Raw genomic sequence first — 17,950 nt, 5'->3', positions numbered from 1 at the left:
CCACACTGATTATTTGCTGATAATGTAGATATCTATAAATAAATTCAACTTTGCTCATTTCGACCTCTACGTGACATTCGAAGGTCAGAGCCCGCTTGGTTAAATCGCCGGAAATTTTCAAAATTTACATCGGCAAAAATGGCTTTACACAAATTAAGCATTGACGCTCTGAACTTGGCGGGCAAACGCGTACTGATGAGGTACTTTCCGAAGGTAGTGTCACAGTCTAAGCGATTACTTTCAGGGTGGACTTCAATGTGCCCCTTAAAGACGGTGTCATAACGAACAATCAACGTATCGTGGCAGCCCTCGACACCATCAAGTATGCGATCGAGAAGAGTGCGAAGAGCATCGTGCTCATGTCGCACTTGGGCCGACCGGACGGCACCGCCAATCTCAAGTACACACTTAAACCGGTCGCCGACGAGCTTTCGAAGCTTCTATCCAGGTACACACCGAGGTGCTGTGTTGATTTTTTGTAAAAAATAGATGCATGCGCTTTACTAATCGGGGCAAATCTCGGGTGCAACTTATAAAAGTTTAACGTCTGTATTCCTTTACATATATAGTTTTTCCCGTCCTAGGAACGTCGATTTTCTACCCGATTGCGTGGGATCACAGATCGAAAGCGCGTGCGCCGACCCCAAGCCGGGCTCCATCATTCTCTTGGAGAACTTACGTTTTCACGTCGAGGAGGAGGGCAAAGGCATCGACGCCTCCGGAAATAAGGTAGTAAACTTGCACGAACGCTCGACGATTAATCGCCGACGCGCAGGTGAAAGCCGATCCGGCGAAGGTGAAGGAGTTTCGTTCGTCGCTCCGAAAGCTCGGCGACGTTTACGTTAACGACGCCTTCGGTACGGCCCATCGCGCTCACAGCTCGATGTTGGGCGAGGGTTTCGAGGAGCGCGCCTCCGGTTTCCTCCTGAAAAAGGAGCTGCAGTACTTCGCCAAGGCTTTGGATAATCCGGAAAAGCCGTTCTTGGCTATTCTGGGCGGCGCGAAGGTCGCCGATAAGATACAGCTGATCGAAAACTTGCTCGATAAAGTCGACGAGATGATTATCGGAGGCGGCATGAGTTACACATTCCTTAAGGAGTCGCAAAATATGAGTGTAAGTACCTTATTATTTATTTTACTTTGATTTTTGCAAATTCCAAGAAAAAGGCAAAGAAATTAACACTGACATAACCTTAATCTCAACCAGGAACAGTTGAACTACATTAGATTTGTTTGAACTACCTAATCATTTTTTTTGTAGGCTCTGAATAATGTACAGTGTATGTCAAATAAACTCGGTCCTATTACTTTTGTAGAATTGACGAAACGGGTATACAATTTTGGTGGGTAATATGAGTAAAAACAAATTGAATGCATTTCAATATCTTCTATATTTGGATTATACAGATATTGTTACACCTGATACAATGTTTTTGATAATTTAGGTTTCCAACAAAAAAGTTAATAATTAACGAGTTTGTTAACATAACAAAAACTGTAGATTAGCAAATGATTAAAGCCAATGCCCAACATTTTGTCCCCTGAGATTCTTTTGTACTACATAATTTAAGGGGGTTGTTTCTTTTTAAAAGTGAACATAATTGATTTCATGTACTAATTGAAATCTTAACAAATTGTATGGAAACTTCCTTTGAATTCAAGACAAACATTTACAGTACCTTCTAATTTTTTCTGCACTAATTAAATGTTGCATCGACCTCCATAGATTTTACTAGGTTGAATCCTTGAAACAAAGATCGCATTGATTGTTATATAGAAATTCTATATAACGTTGAACTGTACTACGTTTTCGGGTTCACCAGGTGCTATACTGTGTGGCCTCTGTTTTTTTCCTACTTAACCCCACGAGAACCTATCTGTCACATAAAGTTTTGTACTGTCGTGACATCGGAGCGCCAGCAGCTGTCCTCGAGACAAAATTAGTCACGGGAAAATGGAACGAAAGCGGATGCGACGCGTTTTTTCGAGAAATTCGCTGATATTCTCGAGAACGTTCTGAAATTTTTCTAGAAAGATACACAAGCAAATTTAACCGTGTTTAATGGAAGTTCCAACATCGACGCTGAATTGATTAGTGGTGATTTCGCGCTGGTATCTAATAAATTTACATATTATAAATTTGTATACAAGTGAGTTATGCGTTGATCGCTGGTCCGCCGTTTTGAGATCTCCTCCGAATGTAAGATAGACGGCGGAATATCCAGAGGACTGGTTGCTTGCAGTGTAGATTGCAAACCGTACCGATGGGATATTTTCCGCCTACTGAGAGTGTTTTGCTTGGATCAGTATTGCAGGTTGGCGCTTCCTATTGTACCACGTTTGTCATAAGGAAGTTCAGCGATTCTGGTGCGTTGTAAGGTGAATTACATTTCGCGCAATTGTTACGATCAACTCCTGGTTCTCCGCAACGCGATTCGATGCTCATTTTTTTTCTCGTTTCGACGCGAATTAGCCCGCGGCTTAATCCGAATTCTTTACACAACCTAAAATCCACCCTGCGTTAACTTACACATTGCCGACTTAACTTTTTTAATTTTTTTGGTCCATTGAGATTTATTTACACATAAATCTATTCCAATAAAGCCGAACTACGAATGGTACTGCAATACTCCCTTTTCCGCACACGACTCTATTTTATTTGTGAGATCCAAAGGTACACGGACATTAATATATTCCTAAAACTTCTTTCTACGCGATTGGTTTCACGATTCGAGGTTCCTTTTTGCCTGTCGGCCCGACGCGAATTACCCCGCGGCTTAATCCGAATTCTTTACACAAACTGCCCTAACTTACCGCTGGTCGACTTAACTTTTTTAACTGCTCGACGCGAACGCCATCGGAGCTTAACGCGAATTGTCCCACGGCTCTCTACCAACAACCAAATTTCCACTACTTTTCGTTTTTAATTCTCGCCCATTCCGTGACTCACCCTGTACACCATTCAAACATTTTTTTTTGGTCCAATGGCATTTAGTTACACATAAATCTACTCCATTAAAGCCGAACTACAGACGCGACCATTGCAAAATTGTTACATAATTCTAGTTAATTTCGCCTTTTCCCACGAATTCCCGGCGCCTTAAGTTTTCATACGAATTTAAACAGTCAGGACCGTATTCGGGAACCACTCGGCCACATACAAGATCGGAATATAATAACCCCAGAAAGTTTTTTATTGGAAAAATCAGTTTCGCATGAATAAATTTTCGTTTAAAAGAATAAAATTCAAGAATTACACGAATAATTAAAAGTAAGTCCAAGAAACTCGATCGTAAATAGCGCGCCGTACAGATAATTTAATAGCCGATTATAATCGAATCCTTCTCCCTCTTCCCATTCGGCACCGTCCTCGTCTGTCTTCGGGTTGCGATCCTCGTCCTCTGCGCTTTTGAAGGTGACCGCCTTCGTGGGGCATTTCTTTTTGCAGTTGCGCACGGGTAGGGATGATCTGTTGCGTTGGGGTCGACTCGGACTGTTGTCGCGGGGCGCACCCGTAACTCGCACGGCGTGAAACAGGGTGCAGGTCGAGAACGGGTACGAGATCCGAATCGGCCACTTGTAAAAGACGGTGGTGCGCGTGCCCGAGGTGACGTCGCCGAGGGCAACCGTGGATATATTCGCGAGGGTGTCCAGGAAGTTGATGACCTCGAGCGAGGGGTAAATGTCGGGGAACGTGCACGAGGTCTGTTCGCTCCTCGTGTTCGCGGCGGTTATCGATTTCGTTGTCGCTGTCGACTCGTCGATGCGCTTGCAGGTGGGCGCCTTCAGATTTAGGCGCATGATCTGCAGAGGTAACGAACGCACATTGTCGACGAGCGAAGGGTAGGTGTTGCTCTCGAGCGCGTTACACTTCGGCTTGTCGAGATTGCTCGTCGTTTTCGAGAGGAACTTCGGACGCGGCGGCTTTTGCTCCTCGATCGCGTCGAGCGATTTCTGCCCGTGGAGCAGCTCGATGATCTTCGTCTCGACCGATTTGAAGGCGTCGAGGTGAGTGGATTTCGGATCGGATAGGATTTCGACTATTTTGTGCTCGACCAGCTCGATTAGGCTTTGTATGTTCTTCTCCCACTTGCGGTTCGGTTTCGGGCTCCTCAGCCGTTTCGGCGCGGTCTCGAAGTCGCCCCACGACTCGTCGCGACGAGGTGTCGGCCGATTCGGCTTCTTCGCGGGCTTGTCTTTGGTCTTTGTTTGTCTGGGGGTTTTCTTGGTGGCGCAGTCACCTCCCGGGGCCTTTACGAAGTTGGGATTCGTATAGGTCGTGATGACGACCGGCATCACCGTGATGGTGGTCGGGTAACGAATGTGCGGGTCGAACAGGTACTGCCGCAGCTTGGCCGCCACCTCGTCGTGGTCCGATTTTTTGGATTTCTTGACGGGCGACTTTTTCGGTTGCGTCTTCACGGACGAGCAGCTGTCGCACTTCTGCGAGCACGTCAGCGAAGGCTCTTCGAGTCGCAGCAACTCCAAGAACTGAGCCTGCATCGAACCGCGCACGAGTCTGTACAGGTACGTACTTTCCACCTTGCGACCCTCGCAATCCCGACGCGGATACTCGGACCTTAGCGGCCTCACGTCGTTTAACGTGATCTCGTCTAGTATATCGAAGCAATTCAAACCGGACTTGGAGAGGGGGTAACCGGACGGCTCGTGAGGGTCCGGCGCGGCGGTTTCGATAATGATATTGCACTGGTTACTGTCGGCCCTGGCAACGGTCGACTCGGCCTCGGGAAATAGCAGGCTGTTGGGATATTTCCTTTTCTTTTTGGGCTTCTTTGTCGTTTCCTGGTACATAAACCTCTTGCCAGTCGGGTTTTCGGGCGGCAAACTCGACTCCATAATTTTGTTGATCTTCTCGGGCACGTACAGCTCTTCGGCCAGTATTTGAATAACCTTGGATTTTTTCTTGCCCTTTTTACCAACCGCTCGCTTTTCGGGCTGGGGCAAACTGTCCTTCACTTCCAATTCCACCTTTTTCGCTTCGACGATGGTGACCTCCTCGTCGCTATTCGAGTCGACTGGTTTGCTGAGCTCGTCTTCGGATTGCTCGTTAGCTGTAACAGGGGTGTCCACGGCAATCCGCATTTGGTTTTCGCTCTGAGTCTGGAGCAAACCGACCTCGAGGGCGTGCGGCAGACTCTCATTGGCCGCATTGTGTAACGGCTCGGCCGCGAGTATCGGCGAAGAATGGCAGACTTTCTGGTGACGTAGCCGCTCGTACACTTTATCGCACTGTTGTATTTCGTCCATGGTGGCACGCACGCGCATTTGAATGTCATCGATGCTACCCAAAACCTGACAAAGCGCCGAACTCACCTCGTTATTCAAAAGCGAGAGCGCATTCTGCGCCACGCTCGAGTACCGCAACCAGGGTTTCTGCGGCACGGGTGCCGACTGCGGCTCCGGCTTGTCGTCCGGTTCTTCGGCGAGCTTTTTACTGCGCACTTTTTTCAGTTGAGACGTCTTCGGCTTGGTCGGCGGTTTTTTCGCACCCGACGGCGATTTCGCGGACGGCCTGATCGCATCTCTAAACCTAAACGTATCGACCTGCACCTGCTTCGAGAGCGACTTTTTTTCGACCGCGAATTTTGTCGCGTTAATCAAACTGTTTTCGCTCGACTCGGCGTCCAAAACTCTCTTGCCCTTTCCCACCTTCCGTTTACACGCGTGATCGCCGATTACGTTCTCGGTATCGCTAGAATTTGTACGGGATTCGCTGGATCGTCTCCGTTTCTTAAACTTTTTGTCGCCGATTTCTTCGCATTTCCTCGGCGTCATTGCGTCTAAAACGATCGCGTGTTAGGGGCCGGTTCCCGTAGATAAATACTCACAAATTTTGTACCATTCGACATTGAATCTGTCAGGATTGCGCTAAGCCAACTAAGGTTACGTGACGCTAATAGGCCCCCCAGGTACGATCATAAAATTGACAGAAGTGGATAGAGGGCACCTTAACGAAGCGTCTTCAATAAAAAAAAATCTGCGAAAGAGGCTCTAAATTTTCCACAATTTTAATTAAAAGTTCAATTCATTGGTTATTATTACTCCAAATTTCATGATTGTCAATGAATAAAGCAATGAATAAAGAATACCAGGAAGGAGAATATCAACAATATACGTGCGACCGCGATGGCTTTTGCAAATGGCGGACAGTAGTTTCCTGTTCCAGTGGCGTACCTACCTTACAGTTGTAGAAGGATACAATTATAAAGAATTTTACACGAAAACAATCTAAACCCCCATGTGTCTACTCCACCTATGACTGTTGTTTAACTAACCTCAAACTATATTCCGATAAAAAAATTGTAAATTTACATGTACTATATAAAAATAATATTGGTATCACCTCGCATATTGTAAATTACATATTAGCACAATGGTAGATGGAAAATATCTGATTTAACAAATGGCACAATTCATATAAGTACATAAGAGTAAACTCCATAAAATACTTTACCCGATACCAAGGTGGTTAATTCTTACACACAAACACCAAAAACAAAGCTAAACTCTATGAATACAACTCAAAATACAATATGCCCACCACCAACAAGCTTTAACAATCAACAACAAGTGATGAAGTCACGCCAAGCACCCAAATTCCCAAACATCCTCCGGAAACTACCAAAAAAATATCGACAGGTGGTGATGGCGGTGGCTCACGTCCCCAGAATCTCCAACTACGTGACTGGTTGCATCCGACGTTGAAATATACAGGGTATTTAAAGGGATATAGACATCTCAACGTAAAATTTTTCAGTTTCGCCAACTTAAGAATGACAAAATATACGTAAAATACTCCAGATTTCCAGAAAACGAAGTGAACTTTTAAATTAAGAAAAATTTAGTCCCTCTTCCGCAAATTTTTTTTATTCTAAACGTGTTATTAAGGTGTCCTCTATCCATTTCTATCAATTTCATGATCATACCTGGGGGGCTTATTAGCGTCACGTACCCCCAACTAATTTATTTCGTTTTCAGATCGGCAACTCCCTGTACGACGCGGAGGGAGCGAAAATCGTCCAGAAGCTGCTCGACAAGGCGAAGGCCAACAATGTCAAAATACATCTGCCCGTCGATTTCGTGACGGCGAACAAGTTCGCCGAGAACGCGAACGTCGGGAGCGCAACCGCGGCGGAGGGTATACCCGAGGGACTAATGGGATTGGATATTGGGCCGAAGAGTTTGGAACTGTTCAGGGAGCCGATCAAACGCGCCAAGGTCATAGTTTGGAACGGGTACGTCTCCCTTATAATGTCGTCGTAAACCGATTTCCTCCTTTTTAAGACCTGCAGGTGTGTTCGAGTTTGAAAATTTTGCCAAGGGGACCAAAGGATTGATGGATGCGGTGGTCGACGCGACTAGCAAGGGTACTGTGAGCATAATCGGTGGCGGCGACACCGCAACTTGCTGTGCCAAGTGGAACACCGAGGATAAAGTCTCGCACGTTTCAACAGGAGGCGGTGCCAGCTTGGAGTTGCTTGAAGGTAATTGCCTTAACAGACAGGAGGTCGCATTATATTTTGCTTTTTAGGAAAAGTTCTTCCCGGCGTGGCAGCTCTAACCGATGCTAAGTAAGGTCGACTTTCTGTGTTCAACCATTTTTGTTATTAAAGTAGATGTTGTATAGTCATGTAATCTCCACCTAAATAAAAGCCGTTTTTGTTTAATGTGATTTGTTTAGTAGAATCTGACAACCCATGTGTAATCCAAAATGGTCTTTGGCCTACTGTAAACAGTTGGTACGCCCATGAAAGTTGACTCTGTGACGTCATCTTCGGCTAACTTCGGAAAAATGGCTTGCTGCTTTCGCACGGGTACTGTTTTACGTTGAGAGGTTCCACTCTGTATATACACCCTACGGCGATGCACACATTTTTGAGAGTTGGCAACCACGCAATTTTTAGGAGAGGAAAGCGATTTGCGCCCTCTGGAGAGCACGAACGTGTTGAATTTTTGTTGTTATTTGATGCAGGTAGTAATTTTTGCATTTCTTTATATCGTATTTGTGTTTCGTATGCCGCATTTTATATTTTTTTGGGTGTTTCAATCTTTGTTTTTGAAATTTACTTGGTTTAACCGCAATGCAGAATGACATGTTTAATACCGTTATCCTTTTGTTTGTAATCGTTTACGTTTTTGGTGTAATGCTTGCTTAATTTATGTTTATTGATGTTGATTACTTGGTCTTGTCCCTGAAGTAACATTCATGTAAGTTTTCATTTTATTTTAATTTTAATATGTGGAAATTACCGATTCGTGTGATGTATGTACTGACTTGTTGTTTGTAACTAACAATTCCCTCCGTGAATGGAGCAGTCACGGGGGTGGTACAAACTGTAGTCAAAATTGAGTTACGACACCTAATTCTGTGATTGTCTTCGGCATTCAACTGTAGGCCCGAAACCAGGGGCGGGTTACCCATCTTGCAGGAGCGGGATTACGCTAATCAAGGCTCTTCAGTTTAGAATCTATGTTCGATAAATGCATGGCGATTCAATAATTTTCACATATCTTGTTTTTAGTTAAATTTGCCTACAAGGCCATGTAATTTTCCATCTTGCTTTTAACAAAAGGACTTGATTGCCCCAAAGATGAGTCACATCCTGTGTATTTCACCCTTTTTGAGAATCTTGGTACCTGCTTACCTGACCCATAATTGCTAAAACTTTTTTTAACCTATATGTTACCTCTTGAAGTTTACCAGCTACTTTTTGTGATGTTACGATTCTATGTTACGCATTCACATCATTACAAACAATTAATTTTACAACACAATTTAATATTAATTTGACGGCTGGTTTTTTTATTGGTAAGTTCTTTTTTCCCAGCCTATTTCTATTTTTATTCGGTGAACTACCATTTTCAAAGTTTATTTTTGCAATGTAATTTATTTCGACTTAAATTTCTGAGCTTTCACAATCCTAATAATTGCGATCATTATTAAACAAACTTTTCACAATTTCAGTGTTTTATTTTACGTTCCTTCCCTACTGTGCTTCAGGCTTAGACCATATGCTTCAGGTCAAAGCGTTGTCTACAACTAATGTAAGGGGGTCCTGCCTTAGATGTTTGATCACTTGCCACTTTTCAAATTTAAGCGGGATCTTGTTTAGTTTTGGAGGGAATAGTCATTCGGATGAAACGTTGCCGGGTTGACTTTATTTCCGTGTTCTTGTAGTGTGAAGTTAGTATAGAACCTGGGGGTTAAGTACACTTCCGTGATTGTCTTCGACATTCAACTGTAGGCTCGAAACCCCGAACGAGGGGCGAAGTTACATATCTTGCGGGTACCGGATTATGCTAATCAAAACTCTTCGGTTTAGAATCTATGTGCGATAAATGAGCTACGACTCGCTACAAGGCCATGTAAGTTTCCATCTTGTAATTGATTTGCACCCAAACATGAAAAATAAAAATACAAATACAGATAAATGTTTTCGATTAACGGAGGATTTACATTACGAATAAGCACGGAATTTGTTTTTAGTGTATTTTTCCATTTCAGAATTGTTTAATTTCTTGTTTTTATCATTCGTGTAAATTTTGTTTATATTTAAATTATAAGATGTAAAAATTGCATTATTTAAAATTAAGCAACACTTGACGTGTGACGCGTTCCGATACCAAAGCAACTCTAGCTCACGTCGACAGGCACTCCACTGGGCTTGGGTAATCCTACCGTCCGGCGAGGCATATTTAATATTTCTTAGTTTTATCTGATGTATGTTATGTTATCAAAAATCTCTAAACCTTCCCCATATAGTTTTATTCGTTGAAGTTTTTAAAAATAACAGCGACTATAGTTTCGGCGTACTGCCATCATCAGGCGATGTGAAAGTTAACAGGAAAACGGTAAATTACAAACGTTGAAGACGGATAAGACGAACATGTTGTTTTTTTAATTATAAACTGGCCGAAGCCAATGAATGTAAAAATTCAACCCCCCGGTTGGTTGTCTTAACAAGGCTTGATAATTAATTCGTCTTGAAACTTAGGACAACCTTTCCGTTTTAACCACCCTTCAGGTTTTTCACTTGGCTTCGGCCAGTTAATAATTAAAAAAACAACATGTTCGTCTTATCCGTCTTCAACGTTTGTAATTTACCGTTTTCCTGTTAACTTTCACATCGCCTGATGATGGCAGTACGCCGAAACTATAGTCGCTGTTATTTTTAAAAACTTCAACGAATAAAACTATATGGGGAAGGTTTAGAGATTTTTGATAACATAATATATTTCAACCCCCATTTCGAGGAACGATGGATCCAACTCAAAACTGATGTATGTGTTGTAATACCTGGGGAATGACTCGATTCCATTTTGGTTGCTCATAGTAAAGATTATTATTTGCGCATAGCTTGTCTGTTTTACGTGGTATCTACTCCTCTTTGTGTTAAAGAGTTTTACTCTCGAGAAGGCTGAAAAGTGCTGTACATTAGATGTTAGTTGGAGGTTTTGACATGATATATTTTGAGTATTTTCAAAATGCGACCATTTTCCGCATCTTCTATTTGCGTTATCCGAATCGACCATGAACCATCGCCGCCACCATATTAAATGCTTCTTGGTTAGAAATCGGCATTTTAGAAAAGATTGCAAATTCAAAAAACTGCACTTTCTGAATGTAAACACAGCAGAATAATTTACCAATTACGGCTGTTATTATTTTATAATGCATCGTGTTTCATTTGTTTAATTTTTCAAGGCCTACCTAAAAGTGCAGGGTCCTTTTTCAAACAATCTTTCGCCCCATCGACAATACCGGAAAGAAGAATTTAAGTATTTTTATTAATGAATTAATTGATCTCATTCTCCCAATATTTGAGGTTAAGAACAAGATTTTGATTTTGAAAAACGGTTTTCACTGGCCTTTTTGGGTGTTATTTGGCTACTTTTTCATTAAGAAAAAGTCATATCATTCCTTTTGATTTTTTTAGTATGTTGAATCATAGTGTCAAAACTAGCCTCCTGGCGGAGAAGGATTCAACTACATTAACTATATTTTGGTTAATCTTTGTTGCCCAAGGAATGCTCTTTTCAACGATACCAAATTTGTTACAATCGGTCAAACGGTTAAGAAGTTAAAGCAGGTTATTGCAAAAACAATTGAACGCCCCACGCCATTTTTGGTTTTGAAATAACTGAGTTGTTGTTTTTACGAAAATGATAGATAAACTGGTTCTCTTTAAAAATGTGAAAAAAGAATGTTTAGTTTATTACGCGAAATTGGAAGAAAATGCAATTTTAAAATTTAAGATGACAGTTACGCCCTCTGGTGATCATTTTTAGAAGCGATTGTTCATAACCGGTTTACCCAATAATTTTTTTACCCCTAAGTCATACGACGAACGGTTCCCGAGATATGGCCGAGGAACAGTCTTGTTGGGTCACCCGGTACATACGTTCTTGGAGACTGCGACGGGTACGATCTTCTCTCACGAATCCTAGGCGATCGTGCCATTTGGCTAGACTTCGGCCCCTTCCCAATTGATATTGGCGACAATATAATTTTAGTCATCTATTGCTTTTGGTGTTCCTCCATAAACGCCTTCAGCTCCTGTTTAGAACCCAGTTTACTACATGGCGTAGTAGGTGTCCTTCATGACGATCACAGTTTGAGTGAACTCGGGGACGCCACCGAGTGACAAATTCACGCGGGAAACTTAAGCAAGAATATTCAAATAGGCACCCGTGTAAAGCCGGATTTATAGTTCCGTAGCCGTAAGAACGTAAGAGCGGAACCGTAAAATCTTACGTTAACGAAAATTATACGTTTTATAGTTACCGTAGTGGTACGAGATGAGCTTGCGCATTAGTGCGACACGAGATCTGTCATTGTATGCCATCTGTCAGTAAGAGTAACGTGCATTTCAAAATAATAATAACCAACAAAGTGTCAATAATTATTGTAAATAAACGAAACGAACGTCAGGATAAACTCAACTGTTTAAATTATCCGAGTACTGCCGACGACAAACGCGTTAGCACGATTTACCGTAAGAAATAAGATTTGGGCATTTCCTACGTACCGTAACCGGTTAACGCGAACTATAAATGTTCACGCGCAACAAGTAGCGTTTAATTCCAAACGTTACGGTACGGCGTTGCGGATACGGAACTATAAATTCAGCTTTAGTTTTGCGTTCCCGCACCTATTTCAGTACAACTTGAAGTTGGCGTTATTCCGCCAAAACAGTTGGAGGCCAGATCATTTATAACCTGTTTATTTTGAATGTATACTTTAATAAATACGAATTTGTTAAATTGAGGCATTCATTTAGAACAGCCCTGTACAATAAATTCAATGGAGGTACGCCACTGACGACGCGCGTCTGAAATTGCAAACAGCTGATGTAGTAAACACAGTTTTGTGCGCCAAGTAATACAAAAAAACAGTTTTTTTAACACGTGCATTTATAACATTTATAGTTGTTAGATATGGATGGAGATAGTGGCACACCACTTATTAAAATTGAACCAAAACAAGAAAACGAAATAAATTCCTTTCTTTGGGGACACATTTCAATAAGCAACGAAGTTTCGGTGACAGTAAAGGACGAAATTACTATTAGTACAGAGTGTTCTAAATCTTTTGATAATGAAGAAGGTACAGCAACATGCTGACCTTAAACGTCATCTTTTTACTCGGTGTAAAACAGTGTCTAAAGATTTTAAGTGTGCTAATTGTGATTATGGAACAAATGATAAACGCAACTTGAAACGACATCTTGTAAAACATAAAGTTTCTATGGATTTTACATGTGTTGATTGTAATTATGGGACAAAATGATAAATGCAATTTCAAGCGACATCTTTTAAAACATAAAGTTTCTAAGGATTTTAATTGTGATTATGCGACAAATGATAAACACCTCTTCAAACAACATCTTTTAAGACTTAAAGTCAGACATAACGTTTCTAAAGATTTTAAATGTGCTGATTGTGATTATGAGACAAGTTAAAGAAGCAACTTTAAACAACATCTGTTAAAACATACAGCTTCTAAGCATTTGAAATGTGCCGATTGTGATTATGAGACTAATGTTAAACGCAACCTCAAACAACATCTTGTAAAACATAAAGTTTCTACGAATTTTAATTGTGCTAGTTGTGTTTATGGGACAAATGATAAACGCCTCTTCAAACGCCATCTTTTAAAACATAAAGTTTCTAATGGTTGTGATTATGAGATAAATAATAGATTGGACTTTTGAGCAACATCTTCTGGAATGCCGTTAGACATTGCCTTCAAATTACAGGTGCTCCAGAGCTTGTCTCATTGAATTTAACATTACATTATGTTTAAAAAACAGTGGGATTGTCTTCAGCGCACTAGGCCCATTAGGCTGTGGCTTAGGGTCCATAGCTTAGAGAAGGAAAGAGTGAATACTGATAATAATGATCGTAAAGTGAAGCCCAAATTAGTTTATTTCATCGAAAACTAACCTATAATTACGTGTGAAACGATATTCTTTAGTGTCGAAATGTGGAAAATGCAAAAAAGTAAATAAACTTTGGCTCCGAAAATATGGCCGCCACAGGCTTCAACGCGCAGCATTGCCCTTGATAGGATATCATCAGTCCTCTTTCTTTCATAGTCTAAGCTTCATAGATAGGTACATTAAAAGTGATTACCTACATTATAAGTATATTTCACAAAATTCGTTATCAGTGCCTATAAGTACTATATCTAGATTAGAACATAATGGTCTTGTGGTACTATCGAATTCAGAAACTTTTATCTCAAGAACTGGATAAAAGTACCTATTCAAGAAAATGCCGCTGTGACAGAAGCGCGGTTTTCATTCATTTTTAACCTGCTGTACTGAATGTGCTCGGTTTTTGAGTGTCTTAACATTTTTTCAGGCAGAGATGATGACCACTACATCGAATTACAGCGTTGGGAAGTATTTGAAGTTTTTAAATACCTACTTTGTGACGTACCCAGACCCAAACTGCGCAACTGAAGATTTAAATTCAAAACTCCCTCCCAAACTAACAACTCCGTGGCACACGATCGTCTAGACAGATAAAGTTACCCTAACCTGACTTGCCTGTCGGAGTGAGGATCAACTAAGGAATACAAATAAAACAAGTATACATGCTTTAAAAATCAAATAAATTGCATTGCAAGATTAAATTTAGAAAATGGTGGGTCACCGAGTACAAATATGAAAATAGACTGGGGAAAAAAAATGATCAAGAAAAAAACCAGCCAACAAATTAATATTAAACTTTATAGGAAAATTAGTGCTATGGTTTAGGATGATTCGGAAACAGGTAGGATTTAGTAACTTTTATGAAGCAAGAGTTTACTCCAGCTCATACTTCCGATTTATTGTGGCAACAACTTTTGTATAAAGCCCTAAAATGCTATAGGAAATTTGAACTGTAACATTAGTTATTTATAATGACATAAATATATAAATCGAATTTTAGCAGGCAAATTCGGTTCCATTACAACTTTTTGGTATATAAATGCATCTTTCTACATGCATGGTATTTGAAGTGCAAATATTGGTTTTCCGAAAGTACCTATTTAAATGCTCTTGAAGGATATAAATATTTTTTTAAGAACTCTTACATGTCCTATAGAGCTAGTTTAGGAAAATTAATCAAACACTTTCCATACAGGCAATGTAGCTTATTTATTTATAATGGATGAAAACGGTTTTTAAATGATTTAATGTTGTTTAAGTCCCCGAATGACGATTTCTATATATTTTGCGTTTACTGTTCAACATTTTTTCTCTCTTTGAACCATAAATAAGAACTATTTTCATTAGAATTAAGAAACAAATCCTATAAGAGTCCCGCTTTAAATTCAAATTTTAAGCATTATGTGACGTCATGCGCGGACTGGACGAATATGGAACGGCAGCGTATCTCGTTTTCTAGTAGGTATCGTGATATTTGTTTACACTGCATCGATGAGGCGGTATTAGTTAAGTGTAGTGTCTGGTTGTCCTGGGATCTCGGCCTGTATTGTTTAATACCATTTTTGTTCTTAGATATGGATGGAGACAAGGATACACAACTTATTAAAATAGAACCAAAACAAGAAGAAGGAATCAATTCCTTTCTTCAGGAACACATTTCAGTAAGTAACGAAGTTTTGGTGGCAGTAAAGGACGAAATTACCATTAGTACACAGTGTTCTAAATCTCTTTATAATGAAGAAGTACAGCAACACTCTGACTTTAAACGTGATCTTTTAACTTGTTCTAAAGCAGTGTCCAAATATTTTAAATGTGCCGATTGTGATTATCGCACAAATATTAAATACAACTACAAACAACATCTTTTGAAACATAAAGTTTCTAAGGTTTATAAATGTGCTACTTGTGATTATGGGACAAATTATAAACACCACTTCAAACGACATCTTTTAACACATAAAGTTTCTAAAGATTTGAAATGTGCTACTTGTAATTTTGAGACAAATAATAAATACTACTTCAAAGATCATCTTTTAAAACATAAAGTTTCTAAGGATTTTAAATGTGCTACTTGTGATTATGGAACACATGATAAACACCAGCTCAGAGGACATGTTTTAAAACACAAAGTTTCTAAGGATTTGAAATGTGCTGATTGTGATTTTGAGACACATTATAAAAACAACTTCAAACAACATCTCTTAAAACATAGAGTTTCTAAAGATTTTAAGTGTGCTACTTGCGATTATGGGACAAATGATAAACACCAGTTCAAAGGACATCTTTTAAAACATAAAGTTTCTAAGGATTTTAAATGTGCCGATTGTGATTATGAGACAAATTATAAAAGGAGCTTCAAACGACATCTTTTAATACATGCAATTTCTAAGGATTTTAAATGTGCCGATTGTGATTTTGAAACAAATCATAAAAGAAGCTTGAAACGACATCTTTTAATACATGCAGTTTCCAAGGATTTTAAATGTGCTAATTGTGATTATGAGACAAATGTTGAACGCAACTTCAAACGACATCTTTTAAAACATAAAGTTTCTAAAGAGTTCAAATGTGCTGATTGTGATTATGGGACTAATGATAAACACAGCTTCAAACGACATTTTTTAAAACATAAAATTTCTCAAAATTTTGAATTGTGCTGATTGTGATTATAAGATAAATTGAGCAACACCTAGCTAGGGATATTGTAATTGTAATTCACACGCTGTTATTGTTAACCTCTATCCCCCTTATTAATTCCTTTTTGAAAATAATTCAAAGCAAATGAGAAGAATTTGATCGGTATGAATGAGAATTCATTTTTATATATGGAAGAAAGAATGGCAAGAATCGGAAGAAAAATTTAATTTTTGATATGTCCTGTATATTCTATTCTGTGGTACTTTACTGTTTGTTTACCATGTCTATAACATGTGACTATCAAATTTGTCTACGTATTAGTTTTATATACAATTTTGTGTACCATTAATTAGTATTCACCTCAACAGGTTATGGGCCCAGGCCGTTATAGTCTGTAGAAAAAGTTCATTTTTTTTGTTTGAAACAAAGAGCGAGGTTAGTTTTTCTTCTCTCGTGGTCGCGTCGCGTGTATATAAAAAAAAACGTACCTGTTTGTTGGTTACAACAAAAAAGGCAATAGATTTTAAAGTCCAGGTGGATAAGTTGGTTGGCGCTTCAAATTTGGCCTCTTCCAAGCGGCAATAAGTGAATTTAGCGTACAGTGATTTCTAAAAATTTGAAATCAAGTTCAATTCTGTTTATGCCATCTGACCGATTATTCCGAAGTTTGTCGGATCGAGTTGAAGTGTTGTATCCGTTCGAATTTCATCCCTGCGGTGTCGCGATATATCACAATGGTACTTGTCGTTTGAACAGTGTCTCTATATACGCCAACGGTACTTTGGAATTTGAAATCGAACATCCCGCTATAAAAAGCATAAACACACAACTGTATATAACAAAAATATATCTAGATAATCCGTACTTTACCACTGAACCGGTAACAAGAAAAGATGCCAAAAAACAATCTGCGGCTTATTTATCACCTCCCTCAAGCGACGTTATACGACTTGATCCCTTAACACCCCTAATATCCAACCGATAACAGTCCATTCCTTTCATTTCACGCATTCTTAGGAAAACTCGACTGCGGCTGCTAAATTCCATTCGTCTTATCTTCGGTCTTTCCTTTTCTATAATTCCATTTCGGGTGGCAGTTTTTTGTAACTAACATGATATATAGGGTGCTTCGTATTAACAATTATATTCACAGGATGTTGCTAACGTTACGATGCTATCGTCCTGGAATACCGGCCTTCCCGGTCGGAAGATATTAATTATAAATACAAGGCACAAACATTCATTAGTGTTACGAGTTACACTATTTTTTTTGGGTGGTGTCTGAATAAAACAAATTAGTTGAAGGTTACATATTTAGGTTTTCGGTATCGCATATGTGATTATGCATTGCGGTTAAACCAAGTAAATTTCAAAAACAAAGATTCAAACTTACAAAAAATATAAAATGTGGCATACAATACACAAATATGATATAAAGAAATGCAAAAATTACTACATCCATTAAATAACACAAAATAACAACAAACATTCATGGAGCGACGCGTTCACGACCGCCATTCAAGACAAGATAATCAAAGTAACCCCCGTTCGTGCTTTTTAGATGGCGCAGGCAGCTTTTTCCCTACCTAGATGTATTATCAAAGTGTCCAAAGGAGTTGCCAGTTGCCATGGATATGGACAGTGTAATTATCGCAGGGCTCTTTCGCTTTCTACAATGCAATTACCGCTGTAATTGAGCCATAATTGCACACCTCATATGGGATGTATTACATATGAGGGAAATATTCTGAATAATAATTTCTGTTGATTCAATACGGAGTAACGCAAATCGTCGCAGTTTCACTGTGTTAAAACAGGTAAATAGGATTATTACACCCAAAACCTGAAATATG

General features: G+C 39.8%; 2 protein-coding genes across 3 annotated transcripts; one reads left to right on the top strand and one right to left on the bottom strand.

The window, feature by feature from the left end:
• The first annotated feature begins 54 nt into the window (after window positions 1-54).
• Window positions 55-7,688, top strand: LOC116162570 (phosphoglycerate kinase). 2 transcript variants are annotated; one of them, XM_031476219.1, is made up of 7 exons: window positions 55-200; window positions 245-448; window positions 585-729; window positions 776-1,114; window positions 7,000-7,256; window positions 7,306-7,505; window positions 7,553-7,688. In XM_031476219.1, exons 1-7 carry the CDS (start codon window positions 139-141, stop codon window positions 7,594-7,596), a joined length of 1,251 nt encoding a protein of 416 aa, XP_031332079.1. In that variant the 5' UTR covers window positions 55-138; the 3' UTR covers window positions 7,597-7,688. The 2 variants fall into 2 exon arrangements, with proteins under 2 accessions (XP_031332079.1, XP_031332078.1); XM_031476218.1 differs by having other exon boundaries at window positions 245-460; window positions 570-729.
• On the bottom strand, window positions 1,548-5,998 carry LOC116162568. The gene is made up of 2 exons (XM_031476216.1): window positions 5,850-5,998; window positions 1,548-5,801 (listed from the first exon to the last, which is right to left on the bottom strand). Exon 2 carries the CDS (start codon window positions 5,794-5,796, stop codon window positions 3,247-3,249), a length of 2,550 nt encoding a protein of 849 aa, XP_031332076.1. The 5' UTR covers window positions 5,797-5,801; window positions 5,850-5,998; the 3' UTR covers window positions 1,548-3,246.
• Window positions 7,689-17,950: the final 10,262 nt, after the last annotated feature.

The sequence above is a fragment of the Photinus pyralis genome, unplaced genomic scaffold, assembly GCF_008802855.1.
Source record: "Photinus pyralis isolate 1611_PpyrPB1 unplaced genomic scaffold, Ppyr1.3 Ppyr1.4_LG10, whole genome shotgun sequence".
NCBI lineage: Eukaryota > Metazoa > Arthropoda > Insecta > Coleoptera > Lampyridae > Photinus > Photinus pyralis.
The sequence above is the reverse complement of the archived record's forward strand: the minus strand, read 5'-3'. Positions and strand labels throughout refer to the sequence as shown.

Bases quoted from the DNA above. Each gene is read 5' to 3' on its own strand.
- LOC116162570 (XM_031476218.1), top strand. From the start codon at position 139: ATGGCTTTACACAAATTAAGCATTGACGCTCTGAACTTGGCGGGCAAA. The intron at 7,257-7,305 runs GTACGTCTCCCT...CTCCTTTTTAAG, and splicing joins AAGGTCATAGTTTGGAACGG to ACCTGCAGGTGTGTTCGAGT. The intron at 7,506-7,552 runs GTAATTGCCTTA...TTTGCTTTTTAG, and splicing joins CAGCTTGGAGTTGCTTGAAG to GAAAAGTTCTTCCCGGCGTG.
- LOC116162568 (XM_031476216.1), bottom strand. From the start codon at position 5,796: ATGACGCCGAGGAAATGCGAAGAAATCGGCGACAAAAAGTTTAAGAAA.